The sequence below is a fragment of the Trichosurus vulpecula genome, chromosome 5 (genome assembly GCF_011100635.1).
Source record: "Trichosurus vulpecula isolate mTriVul1 chromosome 5, mTriVul1.pri, whole genome shotgun sequence".
NCBI lineage: Eukaryota > Metazoa > Chordata > Mammalia > Diprotodontia > Phalangeridae > Trichosurus > Trichosurus vulpecula.
Window position 1 is genome coordinate 86,695,901 of NC_050577.1, and position 22,849 is coordinate 86,718,749.

Here is a 22,849-nt window from a genome sequence, read left to right on the forward strand (position 1 = left end):
AAAGGACTCACATAAGCAAGACAATTTACATCGGTACTTTTGTTGTGGCAAAGACCTGACAAGCAACACAGGTGCCTATAGCTGAATATGGTAACGTGTAGAATATAAAAGTAATGGAAATTTATTCAATTATAAGAAACTATAAATATATGACTGATCCAGAGAAATATGAAAAGACTTAGATGAACCGATACAGTGAAATTAAGAGAACTAGGAGAATAATATACACAATGACAACATGAGGGGAAACAACTCTGAAAGAACTCAGAACTCAGACCGAGACAGTAACCAATCATTTCAAAAGACTGATGAAAAACATGCCACTCAGACAGGTAGCAGGTCACAGCTGATAGAGAGCTGGCCTTAAAATTAGAAAGGCCTGAATTCAAGTCTTGCTTCTTATGTCATGACTGTGTGACCCTTAGCAAGGCACTTACCCCCTCAGTGTCCCAGATAAACTCTAAGACTAGAAATTACAGAACAGTTACTGATCTATCTGCATTAGTAGGCATTTCCTCACAGACTCCTCTACACCCATAAAATCACAGACCTGATCCAAAAAACTAACAAAATCACCCAAAAGAGCAATCAACTTTTCAGAGAGATAATAGATTAGATGTACAAAATTACGCATAACTAACTCTGAATTTGTTTTACTTGATTACACTGATTAGTTAGAAGAGAGAATTTCTACTTGTAGAGAAGGGAAGTGGGTAGTGATAGCCTTGGAGGGGAAAAAAAGAGCAAGAGCATCAAAAAAATATTTTAAATGTACATAAGGAAAGAAGTATATAGACAGGGACACAAATACAACAGTTCTGTTACTACCTTGCTAAACTTTATATATTTAAAAAAAAACAACTTTAACAGAAGCTTATTTTTTACACAATTCTCTTTCCTTTTCTTTCTATCCTGAAATGACTGATGAAGGTTAAATTCACAGTAAAAAGAGAGGGGAGCAGTAAGTACTTTTTAAAGCCTAAAGTACCGTGTAAATATGAACTGCAGTTAGTTTTTGTTTTTTTAACTCAGATGAGTTAAAATGTCACTATCAGTGCTAGGGGGCTGGGGGAGCATGAGGAGGTCCTCACGGAGTTGGGTACTCTTAGAAATATCAGTGAACTAGATGACATTAAGAAAAAGTATGACTTGGTAGAAAGATTACAGAATCCAGAATCTTAGGACCAGGATCCAAAGCCCAAATCTGTTGCTTAGTATCTGAGTATAAGTCATTTTAACTTCTCTTGATCTCAGTTTCCTCATCTGCAAAATGAGGTGACTGGACTATATGATTTTTAAGGCCCTTTCAAGTTCTACATCCTAAATATAATCCTAAATGTCTCATGTTACAGCTATCATCTGTATATTAGGGGTCTTACTGAAGACTAACCTAAAGTAAACTGTCCATTGCTGCATATACTTTGACTTTGAATGCACTCTTGACTTCCTGTTTGGACTGCAGTGAAATTTATTAGGCAAGTGATAAAATGAAAAAAGGGAGACAGATCTGTTTCCAGCCTTTTATAGCACATTTGGGAACTTAGATATTTTACAAACATATATTGCCATCATAATTACTGTCACTCATATCCATCCTCGTCAAAACCATATGAAGAGGAATAAAGTAACAAAACGCATTAGGCACAAATCAAGAACATCTTTTGTAACAAACTTAAGTGTTCCAAAGCATGGTTGGGAAACCATGCAATAGGGTACCATTTATTATACCATTCCTTTAGGAAATTAGTGTTATAGATTGAATCTCTGCCTACCCCATCCCTCAAGGCCTGACAGATTCTATGGACCAGCCAGCCAGTCTCCAGGGCAATTAGATACCTCCTTCAAGATGAATGCCTTCAGTTGTTAGGTATGAGTCTCCTACAACACACAACTATACAGATGTGGGTTGATCAACTGGTAAAATTTGGGCAGAGTATCAGAATAGTGGTAGCCACAGCAAATGCTATTGTCAGTGCCAACAGGTTTCTGGGGACGGAAGGGAAAAGGAACTGTGCTCTACATCCTACTATGTTGGCAGAAGACGGCGACACCCTCTCCAAGAATGAGCTTTGAGGATACTTTCTGGAACACAAGGTTAATAAAAAAGTAATTTGATGGCTTGCCTATAGGGGTGCTAGTAAAACTATACCATGAAATCCAGCATGAGAGCAAGCTCCACTCAAGTCCAAGGCATTCCTTGGTTCCATTTGTATCATCCTCATTAGAAGTAGTGTAGCACTGGATAGAGCACTGGACATTGAAAGGCCTGAATTCAAACCTAGTTTCAGATTAACATTAACTATGTGACTCCTAGCAAATTGTCTAACCTGTTTGCTTCAATTTCCTCAACTGTAAATTGAGATAACCTACCTTCTAGGGTTGTTGTAAAGAATAAGTGAGACACTTTTTGCGGTGTCCAAGAATTGGAAATTGAGGGGATGCCCATCAACTGGGGAATGGCTGAACAAGTTGGGGTATATGAATGTAATGGAATACTATTGTGCTATAAGAAATCATGAGCAAGCAGGCTTCAGAAAAATGTGGAAAGACTTGTATGAACTGATATTGAGTGAGGGGAGCAGAACCAGGAGAATATTGTACACAGTTACAGCCATATTGTACAATGACTAACTTTGATAGTTGGCTCTTCTCAGCAATACAAGGTTCTAAGACAACTCCAAATGTCTCATGATGGAAAATGCTATCCATATCCAGAGAAAGAATTATGGAGTCTGAATGCAGATCAAAGTATACTATGTCTCTCTCTTTTTTGTTTTGTTTTATTTTGTTTCTTCTTTCTTGTGATTCATCCCATTGGTTATAATTCTTCTTTATAACATGACTAATGTGAAAATATGTTTAATACAAATGTATATGTAGAGCCTATATCAGACTGCAAGCCATCTTGGGGAGGGGAGGGAAGAAAATTTAAAACTCAAAAGCTTGTGGAACTGAATGTTGTAAACTAAAAATAAATTCATTTTTGAAAAAAAGAAAAAATGAGGTAACATTTGTAAAAAGTGCTTAGCACAGTGAATGGCACATAGTAGGTAGCGTATAAATGTTTATTCCCTTCGTAAGCTTGTGGAAGACAGCATCTGTTGGGGGCCCTTTGAACAACTTCTATGTGGGTTATTGTAGGCAAAGCAAAATGGAAATACTTGAAATTGACGGAACCATTTTGTGGTTTTGAGGGGTTTTGTTTTTTTTAGAGACTAAATGGAAAGGATTCTGGGAAGATGGCGGAGCAGGTCAGAAAATAGCAAGCTCTCAAGAGTTTCCCCTACAAAAGAGATAAAATAGAGCCTCAGGGTGAACACAGAGCTGGCAAAAATAAATAAATAAATAAGACTAGGGGCAGAACTGGGGTCCTCCTGGACAAACTGAGAAGATCTGAAGAAAAATCCCAGGATGAGGTCTGGTCCCAGTGAAGAATAAACACCTTCAGCCTAGGACTACTTAAAACAATAAGCCGCAAGCCCTGGGGTAAGTGGAGTTGGGAGGCTGCCTCTGCCCCAGCCACAGGAACTTTCACTCCAGGAGACAGTGGGACAGTGAGGGGAGTTGGGCTTCTGAGTCAGGAAGATGGAGGGAACCTCTGCTAACAAGGAACACTAGACCCAGCTGTGCTACAGAGTCACAGCCAGGGCAAGAAGGAACCAGCACCCAGGGTGAGTGAAGAAGCCCAAGTACCCCACTGGCTGTGGGCACTCACAGGAGGCTGGAGATCTCGGTTTCAGTTCCAGGCCAGAGGGAAGAAGAAGTGAAGGAAGATCTGAGGCCAAAGGCACCATCCCCCATATCCCAGGACTAGAGATGATTACAAAAAACTAAGCTACAACAATAATAAAAAATGCACAGGCAAAGGAGAAAGAATCCAACCATAGAGAGTTACTATGGGAATAGAGAAGTCCAGGGTTTGTCTTCAGAGGAGGACACTGAAGCAAAGAAACCCTCTTTTACCGCAAAAAATAACATCACCTGCCCAAAAAGAACATAAAGAACTTTAAAAAGACTTTAAAAATCAAATGAGATTGAGGAAAAACTTAAAAAAAAAACCAATCCAAGAAAAATAAGATTATGAAAAGAAAGTCAACCAATTAAAAAAGGAGATCCAGAATCTTAAGAAAATGACTCCTTGAAAATCAGAATTGGGCAAGAAGAAGCCTGCTGGCTTATGAGATCAAGAAATAATAAAACAAAATATAAAGAATGAAAAAATATTAGATAATGTGAAAAATCTCATTAAAAAAACTGATCTGAAGAGCTGATCAAGAATAGAAAACATAAGAATAATCGGACTACCTGAAAGCTCTGATGAAAAAAAGAATCTTGATACAATAATACAAGAAATAATAAAGAAAATTGTCCTGAAGCATTAGAACAAGACAGGAAGGTAGAAATAGAAAAAAATCTACCAATCACCACCTGAAAGAGATCCGATGAGGAAAACCTACAGAAATATTGCAGTCAAATTCTGAAACCCCCAGCTCAAGGATAAAATATTACAAGCAATAAGGAAAAAAAAAAAACAATTTAAATATGGCGGTGCCACAATTAGAATCACACAAGACCTCGCAGTAGAAATACTAGAAGTCTTGGAACTCATATATCAAAGAGCAAAAGAGCTGAGGTTCTGGCCAAAAATATCATACCTAGCAAAGCTAAGCATAATCCTGAATGAAAAAATGGACATTTAATGAATTGACAGACTTGCAGGACTTTGTTAAGGGAAAAAAAAAAACTTGAACTTATAGAAGATTTGCCATACAAGAGCCAAGAGAAATATAAGGTACATACCAAGACTAATTACGAGGGACTCAATAAGGACAAACTGTTTTTACATTTAAAATGTAAAACGTATGTCTAAGACTGTTATTAAGTAGTTCGTAAGATTGGTGTAGACCTGAATATGATGTTACTTTAAAAAAACCGTTTAGGAACAGCTAAAAAGAGTAATTATACAAGTAAGGTGTGAGAGAAAGAACCCACACAGAGTAACCAGATGAGGAGGAGGGCTTTTAGTTCTGGAAACCTATTTTCATCAGGAATGGGTTCAAGAGGGAACAACAGATATATATCTATATATAGACATATATAGATACACACACACACACACACACACACACACACACACACACACACACACAGAGAGACGAGCATAAACGTCTTCTAAATTCAGAAAAAAATAAAATGCTAAAGGGACAGAGGTGGGAAAGGATAAGGGAGGGATCTCTAGAAGAGAGGGTGAAGGAATAGATTAAAGCAGGGTATAGAAGGCAGTTCAGATTTATGGGAATGGGAGGATAAGGGAGGTATCCTGCAGGGGGAGGAGGGAACAGTTAAGGTAAGTAATATGACAGCAAGGTAGACAGCAGAAATAAAGTAGAGGAGTCAGGAGGGATAGGAAATAAGAGATATACACAAACATAAAAACTAAGAATCAGGAGTAGAATTTGTTAGGGAAAGTATTATGTCCATGTATGTATACGTGTGTGTGTATCCACACTTAATTGTAGGCTGGGAGGGGAGAGGAAGAAGGGTAAAAGAACAAAGTAAAAAGTGTACAGCAGACAATAAAAGAAAACTTACAAAGAAACAAAGAAAAGGACAGCTCTCAACACAATGCAAAGTGTTCATTACACAGACTTTCTTGAGATGGAAACTTATTGCTATATATTTTGAATCCTCTCTTACATTCTGCTGTATACATGACATGCTTTTTTTCTCTTTTCTTATTTTGTACATAAATTTCAAGTATTTAATTTTATAATGTTTTTCTTTTCTTATTGTGTATTTAACTTTTAGGATTTAAGTCTAAAATTTATAAATAAAAAAAAAAGACTAGGTGTCATCCAGAGAAGGAATTATGTAGCGGCAGCTAGGTGGCCCAGTCAGTAGAGCATCAGCCCTAGAGTCAGGAGGACCTGAGTTCAAACCTGACTTCAGACACTTGACACATGTACTAGCTGTGTGACCTTGGGCAAGTCACTTAACCCCAATTGCCCTGACAAAAAACCAAAAAATAAAAAAAATTAAAAAAAGAATTATGTAATCTGAATGCAGATCTAAGCATGCAATTTTCACTTTTTTGTTGTTTTTTTCTTTCTTGTGGTTTTTCCCTTTTGTTCTGATTCTTCTTTCACAAGATGACTAATGTGGAAATGTTTAATGTGATGATTGTACATGTATAACCTAAAAAAAAAAAAGACTAGGTGTCTATATTAGGAAGGCAGAATTTATGATTTCAAAGAGAATCTCATATGTGCCTAAAAGGTCCGGAACCGCAAGATATAAGGAATTCTCTAGGCAGAAGGCAGGAGAACTAAAGCATGTATTTACACTCCACAATAACAAGCCCACAAACCAGCGTCCCCATTTTGATATTTTCATCAAAAGCTTCCAGGCCCAATAAGTCCGCCTTACAAGGGTAACCAGGAGGCCACAGAGAAGAGAGATGGTATAAGGCAAAATCGTATACATGCTTCCCCTCTACGGTAAGAAGATTACCCACTAGCCTCTAGTCAGCTCTGCTACCAGCAGCTCAGCTTCGGCTGTAGGCGTCTCTGGCTCCAACCCGAAAAGGAAAGGAGGATCTTCAAGCTGTCCTCTCCCCTCTTATAGAGTTTTTGACATCATCAAGCGCCGCCTGAACGACCAGGGCCGATTGGTTCTTGACTTGGCCCCTCCCCCTAGCGTAGACCACGTTAACACACCTCCCCTCAGCCAGCCCCACGACTCATCACACAGGAAGCTCTCTGATTCCTGGCATGGTCACTGGGCCTCCTGCCCCGGAAGAGCAAGCCCCAACGTCCAGGGAAGCTCAACGAGGCAAGCTGAGTCATTCAAAGAAAACAAAGTCCATTCTGGCTACAGTGTCACCACATCTTGACCTGGCTAGCAGTACATGGATGAATCCCAGGTCCAACAGCTGGGCCATTTCACTCTGCTTTAGGTAACCTGGTAGACCTCTGCTTCCTAGGGCTCACCATAGTGATTCTGAATTTAGTGTGGTCACCCAAATACCAAACCCCGCTGCAGCTTGAAATTCCCAAGTTCAAGAGATCAGCTAGCCTCAGCCTCTCTTGTAGCTAGGATTACAAGAAGAGTGTGCCAGCACACCCAACCATTCCTCACAGCTTCTACCAAATATCAGTTCCAGAGGAATGAAAGATAGTTCTTGTCTAGCAATGGAGCTGGAGTGCTTCATAATCACCAACTCCCATTAAAACAATACTGCATGGCCTGCGAAGAAGGCACCTAGCAGTTTATGGTGGATTAAAGACAGCTGAGCAAAATCATTGTACATATTACTGAACTATCCTAACTATCACTATCAGTATGGTAGACAAGGTAACTCAAGCCCAGGGCAAGTTGAAGGGGCTTAGGTACCTTCACCAAGACAATTTTTTTCCTGTATTCTTGTGGCTGAAACTAGTCAGAAACAGTTTGCTTTCACTTGGGAAGGAAAGGAGTCCAATATACTTTTACTGTCCTTTTCCAGGGGTACCTGAATACTCCTCATATTGCCACATTCCAGTAAGCAGCGAACTCAAAGAGGCTTCCTTTAATGAAGGCACTGACAAATACCACTCACAAAATGACATACTTTTGACTTGCCTAGAAGAAGTCACAGTGGCTAAGGCCCCAGACTGGATGGTAGCCCACATGAGGGGAAAATAGGGATGAGAAATCAACTCTAAGAAAATTCAGAGTCCAACATGCTCAGTCAAATTTTGGGAGAAATACAATGGGTGAAGAAAACCTAGAGGATTCTAGGCACAGTTTGGAAAAAGCTGCTGATACATGCTTTTAGAATAAGCTCGTTCCCTCTCTGAGGAAGCCTAGAGATTTATTGGAACTTCCAGGTTCTGGAGAACCCAAATTCCCTACTTGGGTATCCTGATGGCTCCCATTCACCAAGTTACCCGGAATGCATTTCCTCTGCTACTTATTTTCTATTTATCCTGTACATAGCCAAATTTATGTATATTTGTTTGTATGTTGTCTGGGTCATTACATTGTAAGCTCCTGGAGGTCAGGGGCTGTCTTTTACCTTTTTTTTGTATCCCCAGTGCTTAGCACAGTACCTGGCACATTTTTGAAAAGCAGCTGCTCAACTGATTCAAATTCAAATTTGTAAGAGAGCAATTCTCCAACAGATAAAAAACCTTAGGATATCAACAGACAGTTCTCAGAAGAAGACATCCAAGCTAGCAACAGTCATATGAAAAAATGCTCCAAAATATTATTAGAGATTATTTTGGGATAAGAATTCATTATTTGGTAAAAATAGTTGGGAAAGCTAGAAGCAGTATGGCAGAAATTGGGCATATACCAATAACATACCAGTACCAAGATAAGGTCAAAAGAGATACATGAACTAGATAGATATAGAGAGAGATTACAAAAAAATTTAAAGAACATGGAACATATTACTTATTAGACTTATGCATAAGTGAACAATTCATGAACAAAGAGATAGAGAGCAGAGTGAGATGTAAAATGGATAATTTCAATTATATGAAATTAAAAAGGTTTTGTACAAATAAAACAAATGTAGCCAAGAGCAGAAGGAAAGCAGAAAATTGGGGGAAAAAAATTGTATACAGTTTCTCAGATAAAGATCTCATATGTCATAAAGAACCTTGTAATGAATCATTCCCCAATTCAAAAATGCTCAAAGGATATGAACAGGCAGTTTTTTGGATAAAGAAATTAAAGCAATGTATTGTCATATAAAAAAAAAAAAGCTCCAAATCAGTACTGATTAGAGAAATGCAAATTAAAATAACCTTGAAATGTCATTTCACACCCATCAGATTGGCTAAAATGATTAAAGGGGAATGCAACAAATGTTGGAGGGGATTTGAAAAAACTGGGACAGTAATTCACTGCATAACTGTGAACTGACTCCAAACATTTTGGAGAACAATCTGAAATTATGCCCAAAGAGTTATTAAACTGCCTATACCCTTTGATCCAGCAATACCTCTACCAGGTCTATTTCCAAAGATGATTAGGGAAAAAGGAAAAGAATCTTCATGTTCTAAAATATTTATTGCATCTCTCTTTGTGGTGGCTAAGAACCAGAAATTACAGGGATGCCTGTCAACTTGGGAATGGCTGAACAAGTTGTGGTATATGACTGTGATGAAATACTACTGTGCTGTAAGAAATGATTAGCAGGATGATCTTAGAAAAGCATGGATAGACTTGAAGGAAATAACAAAGAGTGAAATGAGGAAAACCAAGAGAACTTTGTATACAATACCACTCATTGTTTTATGAACAACTTTGAGTGAATAAAATATTTTGACTATTATAAATAACTAAACGAATTACAAAGGACATATGAAGAAAGACACTATCAGCACCCAGAGAAAGCAATGATAAATAATTATGTATACAATGATTTTACATATATACACATACTTGTGTCTAATGGTTGCCACCTCTGGGGGGGAGGTGGAAAAAAGATATCTATGATAACTATTACATATTTAAAAGGAATAACAAGTTATACATAATAGGTTTGCAGTTTCATGTGCAATCATTTTTTAAAATTATGCTATGTTATGGAAATGCTTGTTTTATTCCATGAAATAAAAAAATTTTTAAATGAAAATTTAAAAATATATTAGAGTAATGCAAATTAAAATGCAAATTAAATCAACTATATATTTGTACTTCTCACTCATGGGAACGATAAAGACAACAAAAAATACTGAAGAGGCTGCAGGAAAAGAAAAATTAATACACTACTGGTAGAATGGTGAACTGGGATAGACATTTTGGGAAACAATTTGGAACTATGTTCCAAAAGACATCGAATTCTGCATACTCTTCGATGAGGCCTCATACTATGAGGCTTATCCCTCAAAGAGAATAAAGTAAAGGAAAAAGATCAATATGTATAAAAATATTTATAGCAGCTCTTGTTGTGGTAGCAAGGAAGTGGAAACTAAGAGAATCCCCACCAACTGGGGAATGACTGAACACATGATGGTATATGAAAGCAATGAGATGGATAGGTTCAAAGAAAACTGAGACTTGTTTGATCCAATGCAAAGAAAAGTGAATAAAACTAGGATAATTTATACAATACCATCACTGTAAAGGCAATTTGGAAAGATTTAAGAACTCTGATGAATGCAGCAACCAATCATGATTCCAGAGGGCGGATGGATTCAATATTCAAAATCATAGCATAATTTTTGGATAGGGACAACGTGGACATTTGTTTCTCTGACCTTGCACATGCATGATATGGGTTTTATTTTTTTTTAATTGAGGTGATAAAAGAGACTGGGAATATGAGAGACTGAAAAAAGAAATACTTAATTGAAAAATAAAATGGGGAGGGAATGCAAGCATGCCCCACAAAATGCTGAAAGCATTGGTTTCAAAGAAATCTAGAAAGACTTGTGCAAACTGGTAAAGATTTCTGTGAATAGGACCAAGAGAATAATTTATACAATAGCAAAAACACTGTGAAGGCAAATAACTTTAGAATACTGTGTGGGATAAAAGACCCTCACCAATTAAACAGCCATCTCAGGATGGGAACAGAAATAAATTTTATTCAATTCTAGAGAATTGGGCATCCCCGCTAGAACAAATCCAGCAAGGGAGGCGCTTTACAAGTGGCAAGGCACCCATAATTATACCTAACACAAGAGAATTCCCGCCCACCTCTAACCCTTCTCACCATTGGCTGGGAGGTGGGCTTACAATCTGAGCATGAAAGCTAGACAAAGAATCGGGAAATTGAGGCACAGAAACTCCAATTCCCATTCCCTTAGTTAATGATTACAACTGAGGTGACATATATAAATCTAAAGAAGGAGAAAAGGATAAGGGGAGGGGGAGACCCTCTCCATTCTTTACAGTAGATAAAAACAGGTCATTATGACCCTGTTCTTACTGAGCAAATCTTTAAACCAGAACCAGAAGAACAAAAAGTTTCAGGATAAACTTTCCCAGAGCGATCAGACTCTCGTGGCCTCAGAATTGTTTTTTTCACCTTCCTATTTCTTGATTTTTAAACATTTCTTAGTATAGATATAGATATATATGAATATTATACACATCCTCCCCTGTGAAGTCTTCACATTTCATTTATTTACCTTACACAATTACATAAGATGTCTGATCAGTCCAATGACCAACTATGTCCCTGATGGCCCAAGCACAGTGTTCTACTTTCCAAGATGCCATGTCTACAGCAAATCAAGAAAAGGGTCTAGAATGAAGTTTTATGGAACCAGTCTTGGTACTTACTCAATAAGAATGAGCAGCTTTTTTTGAACAGAATTCTGGATGATCCCCTCCAGCCTTTACTTATTCCTCCCTCAATGAAGAATCAGCTGGCCCTCCAGGCCCTTTGTCCTGCAGAGGGGTCCTACCCTGGAAAAGCAGTTCAACTACCTCTCAGCTGAGAGGCTCCCTTTTCTCAGTGAATGTGTCAGAAAAGGCTTGGGGGTGAAGCCAAGATGGCGGAATAGCAAGAAGAACAGTGAGCTATACCTTCAAAAAATTCCTCCATACAGCTCTAGAAAACATACCAGAATAAATCCTGAACTGGAAATCCAAGAAAGAAAAATTACAGTACGTTGTATTTCTAACCCAAGTCAGCATGGGAAGACAAACAGAAAGGTCTGGGGACAAGGTCTAGTCTGGAACTCAATGCAGAGTATTCTGGTGCTGGAAGAGGCTATGGACCAAAGAAGAGATCCTAGATACAGGGGCTTAAACTTGTGCACTATGCAGGAAGCCTCAACTTTCAGATTACCTTCCATCTACTTTGTGTGTGTGTACACATAGACATGTGTGTACATAGCAAGACAGAAGAAGAAAACAACAACCCCTTGAAGACAGACTGTTTTTGCCTATCACTATCACCTGAGCTTAGCACAAGGCCTGACACACAGTGGGCACTGAATAAATGCTTGACATATTAAAAGTTAACCTCTCAATCTCAATTCCCAACTTCACAATGGTTTCATCGGGAGTTGTAAGAAATGGGAGGAGTTTTGTTTCCACAGAACTGGAGGTGTACCTTTCCCCCTCCCCCACCCCAGCTTTAGCAGAAACCAGGCCTCAGGTCGGTCGGGTGAAAGGTCAGAGGTTTGTACGCATGCTTAAACGAGCCACTTGAGGATGGCACGATGTAGGCAGTCAGGGGGTTGTATCTGGCCAAAGAAGAGCCTGGAGGGAGATTTGAGGTCAGGATCTATTAAAGGACTGGCATCCATCTGAGTCCTTTGTACTTTCTCCTGTACTCTGTTCAGGGGAGGTACCCATTTATTCAGGGGTAATAAATGCAAATTATAATTAAAACGTTCCTGACTTCCCAACGAGTCTTGTTTATTCCTAGACAATGTAAGTATGTTCTAACAGGAATCAAGGGGCAAAAGAAACAAAAGCATTAGGCAATGCAAAAAGTGCTACAGGAATTCACTTATTTCCACCTTCAACGGCCAGAATGGCCTCAGCTTCCATTACCTCTCCTCTATTTCTCCAGCACACAAATGCCAAGACTTATCTTTCTAAAACAACACCCAGACTACCTTTCCTTTCCCCAGCTCAAAAACCTTCATTATATAGCGGAGAACTCCTTCAAGGTCTTCCACAATCTGACAGGGGCTAGTAAACTCACCTTCCTTGGATTTTCTACCTCCAATCTTAGACGTCATGAAGAACTTTCTAATTATAAGACTTAAGAGACAGGCATAGGATGTAAAGGCAGTCACATAATTTTCCACTGGAGATTTTTAATAGAAAATTATGGGGGGGAGGCATGCAAAAATATACTGTCTTCTCTAGTGTCAAAGAGATAGTTCAGATCAGGGGTTCAGCAGTTCTACACCTGTTCAAAAAAGCAAAAATACCAGTGCAACATGGGATAGGTAAAAAATATACTGTTATTCAGGAGACACAGATTCTAACTTCAGCTCTGCCAGTATACATATTTATTCTACCATTTTTTTTTAAACTGGAACAATTAAAATCTCAAGTAGTTTCATTTATGGTTTCTTGAAATAGAGCTCTGGAAAATGAGGCTTTTATAAAGCTCTTTGGGATTCAAATGAAGGTACTTGACTAAGCCTTAAACTCAAATCATGCTAGGCTCTCACAGATTGGCCAATAAGTAAATATAAATAAAGATAAATAGCAATTCTTCCGGTTCTGGCCAGAAACCCCGAAGATCTTCCCTTCCCAGTTTAATTTTTTTTTAGGCCATCTTTTGCTTCATTTCTTACCTTCCCTTAAATCACTGAATGGGTGCTGCCTCAGGCAAATTGAGGCCTGGCAAAGATCTTAGCTTAGAAAAGCCAAGGTCTCACTGCACCTGGGGTCATCTCCATGGCCCTGACCTATGCCTTGCCATTGGACTCAGATGACCTGGGATGAATGAGTAAAACTGAGGACTTTGCACAGCCCAACCTCACTTAAATTCAATTCACTTGCAAGTCAAGACGTCACCTTCCTGAAGTCATTGGTCTTCTACAAGTATGAAAGACAAACCACAAAACTACAATGTGACAAGTAATGGTGTACAGGCTCTGGGAACCCCCTTGAACCTGATGGGGTACAGTCTCTGGGAACCCCCTTGAACTCTCCTTGAATCTTCCCACTTGAGCTGGCCTTCACCTGAGGCCATAAACCTTTCCTAATCTAGGCCCAAATCTCACCTAGCCTAGCCCTCTCTAGTCCAACTGCTTCCCACCCCTGATTTCATCAAAATCCCATTCTCTCATTCCCTCGGTTCTTGGAGTCTAGACCTCTAGTCACCCCAGTCCCATCAAGATCCTCCTTAGACCCCTCCTCCAGTCATCCTGGGCTACTTGACCACCCCTAGATCCCTCCCACAACCTTTCTGTATAGAAGTCTCGTCTTGCCACCATGAAGGTGCTCAGATTCTTCTGGCCCGCTGGCATTAGCATCACAAGCACTCCTAAAAACATGGTTCCCTAACCTCATCATAAGTAATTTTCAATATTTCTCTACTGAACTATGCTGCTACAAATAGAAAGTACATTTTTATTCTTACCACAAACAGCATCTTATCCAAAAGTTTGCTATTCTTGAACTTTACATCATGGATCTTAGAGCTAAAAGGAACATTAAAAATCATCTAATACAACCAACTAATTTTTACAGATGAGGACACCTGAGCATCAACTTACAGTTACTTAGGGTGCACTGTATGCATGGAAGGCACGAAAGGCAAATGATATTCTCTGGAAGAAAATTATTTTTAAAAGACACAATGTGTGCTTGCATCCAGAAATCTATATAATTACAACTAAAAATTCCAATTTCTCTCAATTTTATTTTTGATGTAGTAATGAAGTTTTCATAAACAATCCTATAAAAACAAGTAGTATATTAAGTCTACTTTGTGAATAAGGAAGATCAGGGTTACTGACAAGACAGGTCTAAAACCCCCATCCTAGCTAACTTTCAACAGCTTTCAACTCTGGTGACCATTCCTCACTAATGAATATTCTCTGTTCCTTCAGCTTCCCAGACATCCTATTCTGCCCTAATAAGTTCTACCCTATTTTCTTTACTGGCTCCCCAATCTCTTCCCATCCCCTGTGTGTTCCCCAGCATTCTGTCTTTCGCCATTCTTTTTAAGTTCCAAGACTTCAACTACCACTTCTATGCAAATAATTCCCAAAGTGGACAATGTCTCAGTCTCTGAGTCCTGACTTTTCTTTTGGGTTCTAATAGACGACATTTATCCCCCAAGCATATTGCTCCTTCTAACTCTTATTATTCACTATACTATGTCCCAAATCTTAGTCACTAATTACTTTTGATCCCACCTCAGCAATATATCTGGCACCCACCCCCTCTTCTTTATTAAAAGTCACTCACTAGCAAAATATATAGGCCTTCACGGCTTCTACCATCGACATTATTATAGTCTAATAGTTCTCTCTTCCTTTCTCCAAACAGTCCTTTATAACATGGACAGAATAATCCTGTTCAATAATTATCTTCATATATTCATTCAACAAGTATTCATTAAGCAACCACTGTGTCAAGCACTCAGTTAAACAATGGAGATACAAAGATAAAAAACAATGAGCATACAAAGACAAAAGTAAAACAGTCCCTGCCGCTTAAGGAATTTATATTCTAATAGAGCAAAACAACTAGAACAAGTAAATAGATAAATGCAAAATATATACAAAATAAATACACAGGGATGGGTGACAAGTGAGGGATCAAGATAGGTTAGTGTAGCAGCTGGAACTCTATATAGTTGAGCCTTGAAGAAAGCAGAGTAAAGGAGGGATCATATTCCAGGCAGGAGGATAGATAGCCCATCCAAAAGAGGGGGGAAATGTTATCTAACAATGACAAACAAGGAAGTTAATTTGACAAGACACTAAAATGTATTAAGAGAGGTAATGTGTAATAAGCCTGGAAAGGCAAGCTAGACTGTCAGGAGATTTAAATACTTAACATATCCAAGCTTTTGGACTCAATATCAAGAACTCAATATCTGACAAAAATTACTGAGAAAACTGGAAGGCAGTTTGACAGAAACTAGGTACTAACCAACATCTCACACTCTATGCCAAGATAAGATCAAAATGGGTATATGATTTGGACATCATTTGGTGATAATCACAAGCAAATCAGGGGATAACAGAATATTTTACCTATCAGATCTAGGGATAAGGTAAAAATCTGGCACCAAACGAGATAGAGAGTATTACAAAATGTAAAATGGATGATTTTGATTAGATTACATTAAAAAGGTTTTGCACAAACAAAACCAATGCAGCTAAGATTGGAAAAAAAGCAAAAAAACTGGGGAGGGGGTTTTTACAGCAAGTTTCTCTGATAAAAGCCCCGTTTCTACAACGTATAGAGAACTGAGTCAAATTTATAAAAATACACGTCATTCCTGAATATAAATGGTCAAAGGATATGAACAGGCAGTTTTCAGAAGGAGGGAAAAAACCAAAGTTATCTATAGTCATATGAAAAAATGCTCTAAATCACTACTGATTAGAGAAATGCAAATCAAAACAACTGTATGGTACCACCTCACACCTATCAGATTGGCTGATAGAACAGAAAAGGAAAATGACAAATGTTGAAAGGGACATGAAAAAATTGGGAAACCAAAGCACTGTTGGTGAGTTGTGAATTGATCCAACCATTCTGGAGAGCAATTTGGAACTATGCCCAAAGGGTTACAAAACCGTGTATACCCTTTGACTCAGCAATGGTTGATTGTTGTCCTTCCTTTTCAAAAAGGACCAAAATGACATCACTATATTAGAGTCAAGTTACAATGTGTTCAACTGTGGCTAATCAGACCAATACAAGCTCAGAATGCTCTATCACAGGCCAGGCACAAGTAGCCCATACGAACATTTGGAGTGGATTCTCTAAATCGAGTATATATCCCAAAGAGATTTTTTTTAAAAAAAGGAAAATGTAAAATATGTGTATTTATTTATTTATTTATAGCATCTCTTTCAGTGGTGGAAAAGAACTAGAAATTTAGGGGATGCCCATCAATTGGTGAATGCCTGAACAAGTTGTGGTATATGATTGTAATGGAATACTATTGTGCTCTAAGAAATGATAAAGACAATAGTTTCACAAAAACCTGGGAAGATGATGCAAAGTGAACAGAACCAGGAGGACACTGTAGACAGTAATGGCAACATGATCCAATGATCAACTGTGAATGACTTAGCTATTCTCATCAATACAGTGATTCAAGACAATTCCAAAGGACTTATAATGAAAAATGCTATCCACCTCTAGAGAAAGAACTGATGAAGTCTGAATGAAAATCAAAACATACTTTTTTTAAACTTTCTTTTTCTTGATTTTTTTTTTGGGGGGGCGTGTTGTTTTCTTTCCCAACATGGTTAATATGGAAATGTTTTGCACTACTGCATATGTGTATCAAATTGCTTGACTTCTCATGGAGAAGAGGGAGAGAATTTGGAACTCAATTTTTTTTAAATGCCAAAAATTGTTTTTCCATGTAACTGGAAGAAAAAATTAAAATACATATTTTAAAGATACCAAACAGAGAAGTTTCTACTTGACTTTTTGGCAACTGGGAGCCACTGGAGCTTACTGAGCACGAGAGTGACATGATCAGACCTACGTTTGAGGAATATCACTTTGGCTGGCATGTAGGATGGATTGGAAGAGAGATTAGAAGTAGAGATCAATTAGGATGCTACTAGAATAGGCCAAGGCAGAAGTTATACGCTGATGCACCTGAGCTAGACTGGTGAGTGAATGAGTGAAGAGAAAGAAGTGGATGCAAAAGATGATGATGGTATGGCAACTGATTAGATAGAGAGGGTGAAAACTAGCCACAGAAATTGCAAGCCTGAGTACCTGGAAGACTAATTGGTCCTCAACAGAAAAGCAAGTTAGGACAGCTAGGTGGCACAGTGGGTAGAGCACTGGGCCTGGAGTCAGAAAGACTAGAGTTCAAATGTGACCTCAGACATTTACTAGCGGTGTGACCCTGGGTAAGTCACCCGAAAAAAAAACTAGAGAGGGGCATGGCAAAGCATTCCAGTATCTTTGCTAAGAAAATCCCCATGAATCCCCATGGAGTGTCCCCAGGTCAAGTCAGATATGACTGACTGAATGAACAATAAACATAGGACTTCCTGGGCGAATCAGGAATGCCTTCTTGTAGTTATCACATGAGCAGAGCTTTTAAAGAAACTATCCAGTAGATACAAGGCCCATGGGATGGATAGCTTTGGAGGTAAAAGTCTGATGTGCCAAATATCAAGAAAGCCATGTTAACTGACTATAGTGTTTGTAAAGAAGCAATATATAAAAAGATTGGAAAGGTAGGCTGGAGCCAGATTGTGATGGAGGAAGCTACTAGAGCAGGGGTGAGGAACCTGTGGCCTCAAGGCCCTCTAGGTCCTCAAGTGTAGCCCTTTGACCAAATCCAAACTTCACAAAACAAATCCCCTTATTTTAATAAAAGGATTTGTTCTGTAAAACTTAGACTCAGTCAAAACGCCAAACCCAAGGACCTAGAAGGCCTAGTAACTAGTTTATTGAGCAAAGACTATAGCAAGCCCAGACGTGTTCTTAAGGAATATGTTTGGTAGCTATGTAAAGGTTAAGTGGAGTAGGGAGACTTGAGGCCTGAAGACCAATGAGAAGACTACTGTAAAAGTCCAGGGAAAAGATGATAAAGGCATGAACTAAGATGGTAACTATAAACAGAAAGAAGGGGTCGAATTTGAGAGATGCTGTAGAGTTAGAAACCACAAAGCTTGGCAACTAATTAAATATGGGTGGTGGTGACAGTGAGAAGTAAAGGGCAATGCCAAGGTGACTGAAAGGACAGTGGTACATTGTTGAAAAATAATAACAATAATAGCATTTATAACAGTGCCTAGTGTAAGCACTTTACAATATTACCTCACAACAACACTGGGAGGTAGGCATTATTACCTCTCCCACTTTACAACAGAGGAAACTGAGGCAAGCAATGACTTGCCCAAGGTTACATAGCTAAGTAATTCAATAAACACTTATTAAGCATCTACTACAAGCACTAGGGATACAAAAAGAAAAAGACAGTCCCTGCCCTCAGTAAGTTTACAATCCAGTGGGAGAGACAACAAATGTATAGAAAGCAACCTATATACAGGACAAATAGGAAACAATTAAAAGAGGGAAAGCATTGGAATTAAAAGGGGACAGGGAAAGCTTCCAGGAGTGGTTGGGACTTAAAGCAGCCCAGGGAGGTCAGTAGTAGGATGGGAAGAGGGAAAGCCTTCCAAGCACTGGCCACTGGAAAATGCCCAAAGGCTGGAGATAGAATGTTTTCTTCCAGGTACAGCCAGGAGTCCAGAGAGTAAGGTTTGGGGAGTGCAAGAAGACTGGAAAGGTGGTGCCACCATCCCCCAGCCCCAACCCTAGCTTTTGAATGCTTAACGGATCATTTTTTATTTGTTCAAGGAGACAAAAAGAGGCCCTAAGAGTTTAACGAGTAGGGGAGTGGCATTAGCAGACTCAAAAGAGTTTTAGGAAAATCACTTTAGTGCCTGAATGGTGGGTAGATTAGAGTGGGGAGAGAGAGGCAGGCAGACCCACCAGCAGGGTATTGCAGTAAACAAGGAATGAGGTGATGAGGGCCTACACTACAGTGATGCCAATGTCAGGAGAGAAGAGGGTGTATTAGGTGATATTGACAGACTTTGGCAGCAGAATGGATGGCGGGGGAGGGGACCCGAGAGACAGTGAGTGTCTGAAGCTGAATTTGACCAGGGGTCTTCCTGACTCCAAGCTCAAACTACCATGACAGCTAGCTGACCCTAAGTAGAAAATGGCCCTCCACAGAAATGGATAAGTTTGGAAGAGGGATGGGTTTGGAGGAAGAGATAATGAGTTCTGCTTTGGATAGCTGAAAATGTCCAAGAGGCAATATATGTATGTGCTTATGTGTATGTATACAGGCATATACAAATGTTATCTCCCCTCCCCTTCCTTTCCCTCAAGAATGTAAGCTCAAGAGTGCTGCTGCTACTCAGTCATGTCCCACTCTTCATGACCCAATTTGGGGTTTTCTTAGCAAAGATATTGGAGTGGTTTGCTATTTCCTTTTCCAGTTCATTTTACAGATGAAGAAACTGAGGCCAACAGGATTAAGTGACTTGCCCAAGATCACACGGCTAGAAAGTATCTGAGGCCAGATTTGAACTGAAGAAGATGAGTCTTCCTGACTCCATCGAAACTGGACCATTCTCTGCAGACACTCTCCCCCCAATTTGGCCTGTATTATCCTATCTCTGTGCCTTTGCTTAAGCTGTTCCCCACCCCTGCAAAGTTTACCTTCCCAACTTGTCATGTTGCATCCTTCAAAGACCAACTTAAATGCCTGTTCCATCATAAAGTCATCCCCGATGCCCACCTCAGAATTAACAATATTAATCCTCAGGTTCTACATTAAACTGTCTTGCAACTTTAATACAACACCAAACAGTTCTTTGTGTTGTATCCTCCACTAGACTATAAATTCTCTGAGGAAATGGACCAAGCTTAATCTAAACTTTGTATCTCACCAGCTCCCTTTGCTACACTACACACAACTGAGTTTGATGTTCGTTGTACTGAAGGTATTTTAAAAAGCAATCACAATTTGATGTCAAAGGTACAAAAAATACCTAATGTTTATTCCTAAAAAGATATGCTCTCCCAATTGCCACTTCTGCATATTAAAATTTCTTAACTTTGAGACTCAAAACTCCCAAAATGTGGCTTAATGAAAACCAACTTTGGCATCAGCAAAGGTTATAATAAAGTCTCCCCTAATCCAGAGCATACTTGCTGTCTGAGAAATGCAATGGAGAGAAATTCTCCTTGATTCTATCTAAGGAAAGAATTATTTTATTCCCTCAAGCTATCAAGTCGTGATTTTAAAATGCCAGTGGTCCAGAGTCCTTTTATTTCCTCCCTAAATGTATATATGAGGAATACTGCCTCCCTAGTGAAGTAAACAGCTCCTCACCTATGATGACCACACAGAAACCATTTAATTGCCATTTCTAGGAGTGCCAATGTTGCTAACTAGAACTATTTTCCGTTGGTTTTGACCTTCCACTATAAGGCCCAAGAGGATGCTGAAGCTAAACAAAACCCGACCAAATTACTTCTTCCTGCTCTTTTTAAAACAGCTCAATACATCCCTCTAGAAGAGCAAAACGCCAGTAAGAAGGCCCGAGATCTGTCCGTCAGAATAGCCCCTCTCTGCCCTGTTTAAGGAACTCAAACGGTCGCTCTAAAACAGCAAAATGCCAGCGAGCCGGCGGCCTCTCAGTGACTCGAAGTTTTTTCCATCTGATTGAAAACTTAAGAGACGGTGGGACGAGGGGTGGCAAAGACTAACAACAAAGAGAAAGCCCAATCCCTCGGAGCGGGCCAGGGGTGACAGAGGGCCGGCCGGCCCAACCCTGCGGACGAGGGTCAGCGCCAGACCACCTTCGGGGTGGGGCCTCAGGTGTCTCCGGGGGAAGGGCATCGGTGGGGGCGGGGGAAGGAGAGTCGGGTCACAAGCCGGGCGCCCCACGGGCCCCGGGGCCGGCCAGCGGGGGGTGGGGTGACTGGGGTTGTCGCACGGTCCTCGGGGGAGGACGAGGGAGCAGGGGGAGAAGGGGGGAAGGGGAGATGTGGCGAGAATCCCGGGCGGCCGAGAAGAGGCTGGTCTCTTACCTTCCTACTTGCTCCTCCAAGGGACACCTTGGGCCTGGTTTTGAACTCCCCTTCAAAGCTAAACATCTTTACAGCTTATCCCATCTAGGAGAAGGTGGGTGCAGACCCTCGGCACCGTCTTGGGGGTGGGGTTGGGGGAAGGGGCAGGTGTGGCCGCGGGGCGTGGGGAGGGCAGGGGGAGGGGGAACCGGACTCCGGCTCAGCTCGCCCTGCCCAAGGCCTGAGGGGAGATGAGGGGAGGGGCGGCGGCGGCCCGAGGAGGGCAGCCGGGGCTCCCCGCCTTCTCTCTCCCCTGGGGGACCGCTGGGGGGCGGCCGAAGGAAGTGGGGGAGGCGGGGGGGCTTGAGCGCGCTAGGGGGTAGTAACGGTGACCCTGGCGGAGGGCGGCTCCTCCTCGCCGCCACCGCTGCCGCCACCACTACTGGTCGCCACCGAGGTCGCGGGGCACCCAGACCCGAGGTGGCGGAGTCTTGGACCCGCACTAAGAAGCAGCCGGCTTGGGAAAGAAGATGGCCGCCGACTGCAGTTCCCGTCCGCGGCCCCGCGGCCCGGCGAGCGAGCGCGCTCCCGCCATCGATGACAACGGCGATCCTCGCACCGCGCAGGCCAGAGGAATCGACCCGGCGGGAGCGCGCCCCTGGGCGTGCGCGCCCCCGCGGGGCACGTAAGGGGCTGCGGGCCTGGGCCGTGGGCTCGTGCTAGCACCTCTGAAACGTGGGACGGGGAGCGGGCGGGGCCGAGGCCTAGGGTCCTCAAGGTCAGGATCCCCGAGGCTTCAGGACGAGCCTTTTTTATCGTGCATCGCTTGCCCCACTCCCCTCGTCTGTGTAATAATAGACAGTGTCTCCAAAGGCTTAGGTTTTCAGCCTTTTAGGAAGCTATATGTGGGATTAGGTCAGGGGTCCTCGAACTTGTGTGTGTCTGCATGTGTGTGCACATATACATGTGTGTACATATACGTGCACCTGTGTGTATACATATGTATTGCATATACACGTATGTATGCATGTGAATATATGCATGTGTGAGCAAAAGTGTGCAAACTTGCCTGTGTCTGTGTGCACATGCATGCTCTTGTATATGCATGTGTGCTTGTATGTACTGTGCATATATATAGTGTGTTTGTATACACATAAACATGTATAAATTTCAATATCATTAATTTTGCATGTAATTAATTTTATATGTGTATATATATGTATATGTATATAGTATTCATTTAAAAAAGTCCTGAGATGAGGTGTGTGTGTGTGTGTGTGTATGTGTGTGTGTGTGTGTGTGTGTGTGTGTGGTTTGTCCTTCATTCTCGAAGAGGACCATGACATCAGGGAAATGATGACATGACTTGCAGTTGACTGTGATTTGAGTGAAGGAGGGCTGTGCAAGGTCACCAGCCTCACTTTCTCCTCCAGAACCATCTGGATCCAGTGACCAGATATTCATCAGGACTACTGGAGATGGCCCAGGATTCCATGGGAGGATCTGGTCTTGCATTCCAACAGGCTGCCAAAGTGGACCATGAAACACACAAAGAGTTTTAGAACCCCTCGACTATTCAATTCAAGTTATTAAGTGCCTATTACAGGGTTGGGAAACCTGTGGT

General features: G+C 40.7%; 1 protein-coding gene across 3 annotated transcripts in view; it reads right to left on the reverse strand.

Moving 5' to 3' along the window:
• Positions 1-21,845, reverse strand: part of UBE3C (ubiquitin protein ligase E3C) — a 169,342-nt gene extending 147,497 nt beyond the window's left edge. The window contains exon 1 of one of the 3 annotated variants that reach the window (XM_036760064.1): positions 21,247-21,845. In XM_036760064.1, coding sequence (XP_036615959.1) covers positions 21,247-21,312 — 66 coding nt within the window. In that variant the 5' untranslated portion in view covers positions 21,313-21,845. The remainder of the gene's footprint in view (positions 1-21,246) is intronic. The other 2 variants (XM_036760065.1, XM_036760063.1) reach the window with 2 other exon arrangements.
• Between the last annotated feature and the right edge of the window lie 1,004 nt (positions 21,846-22,849).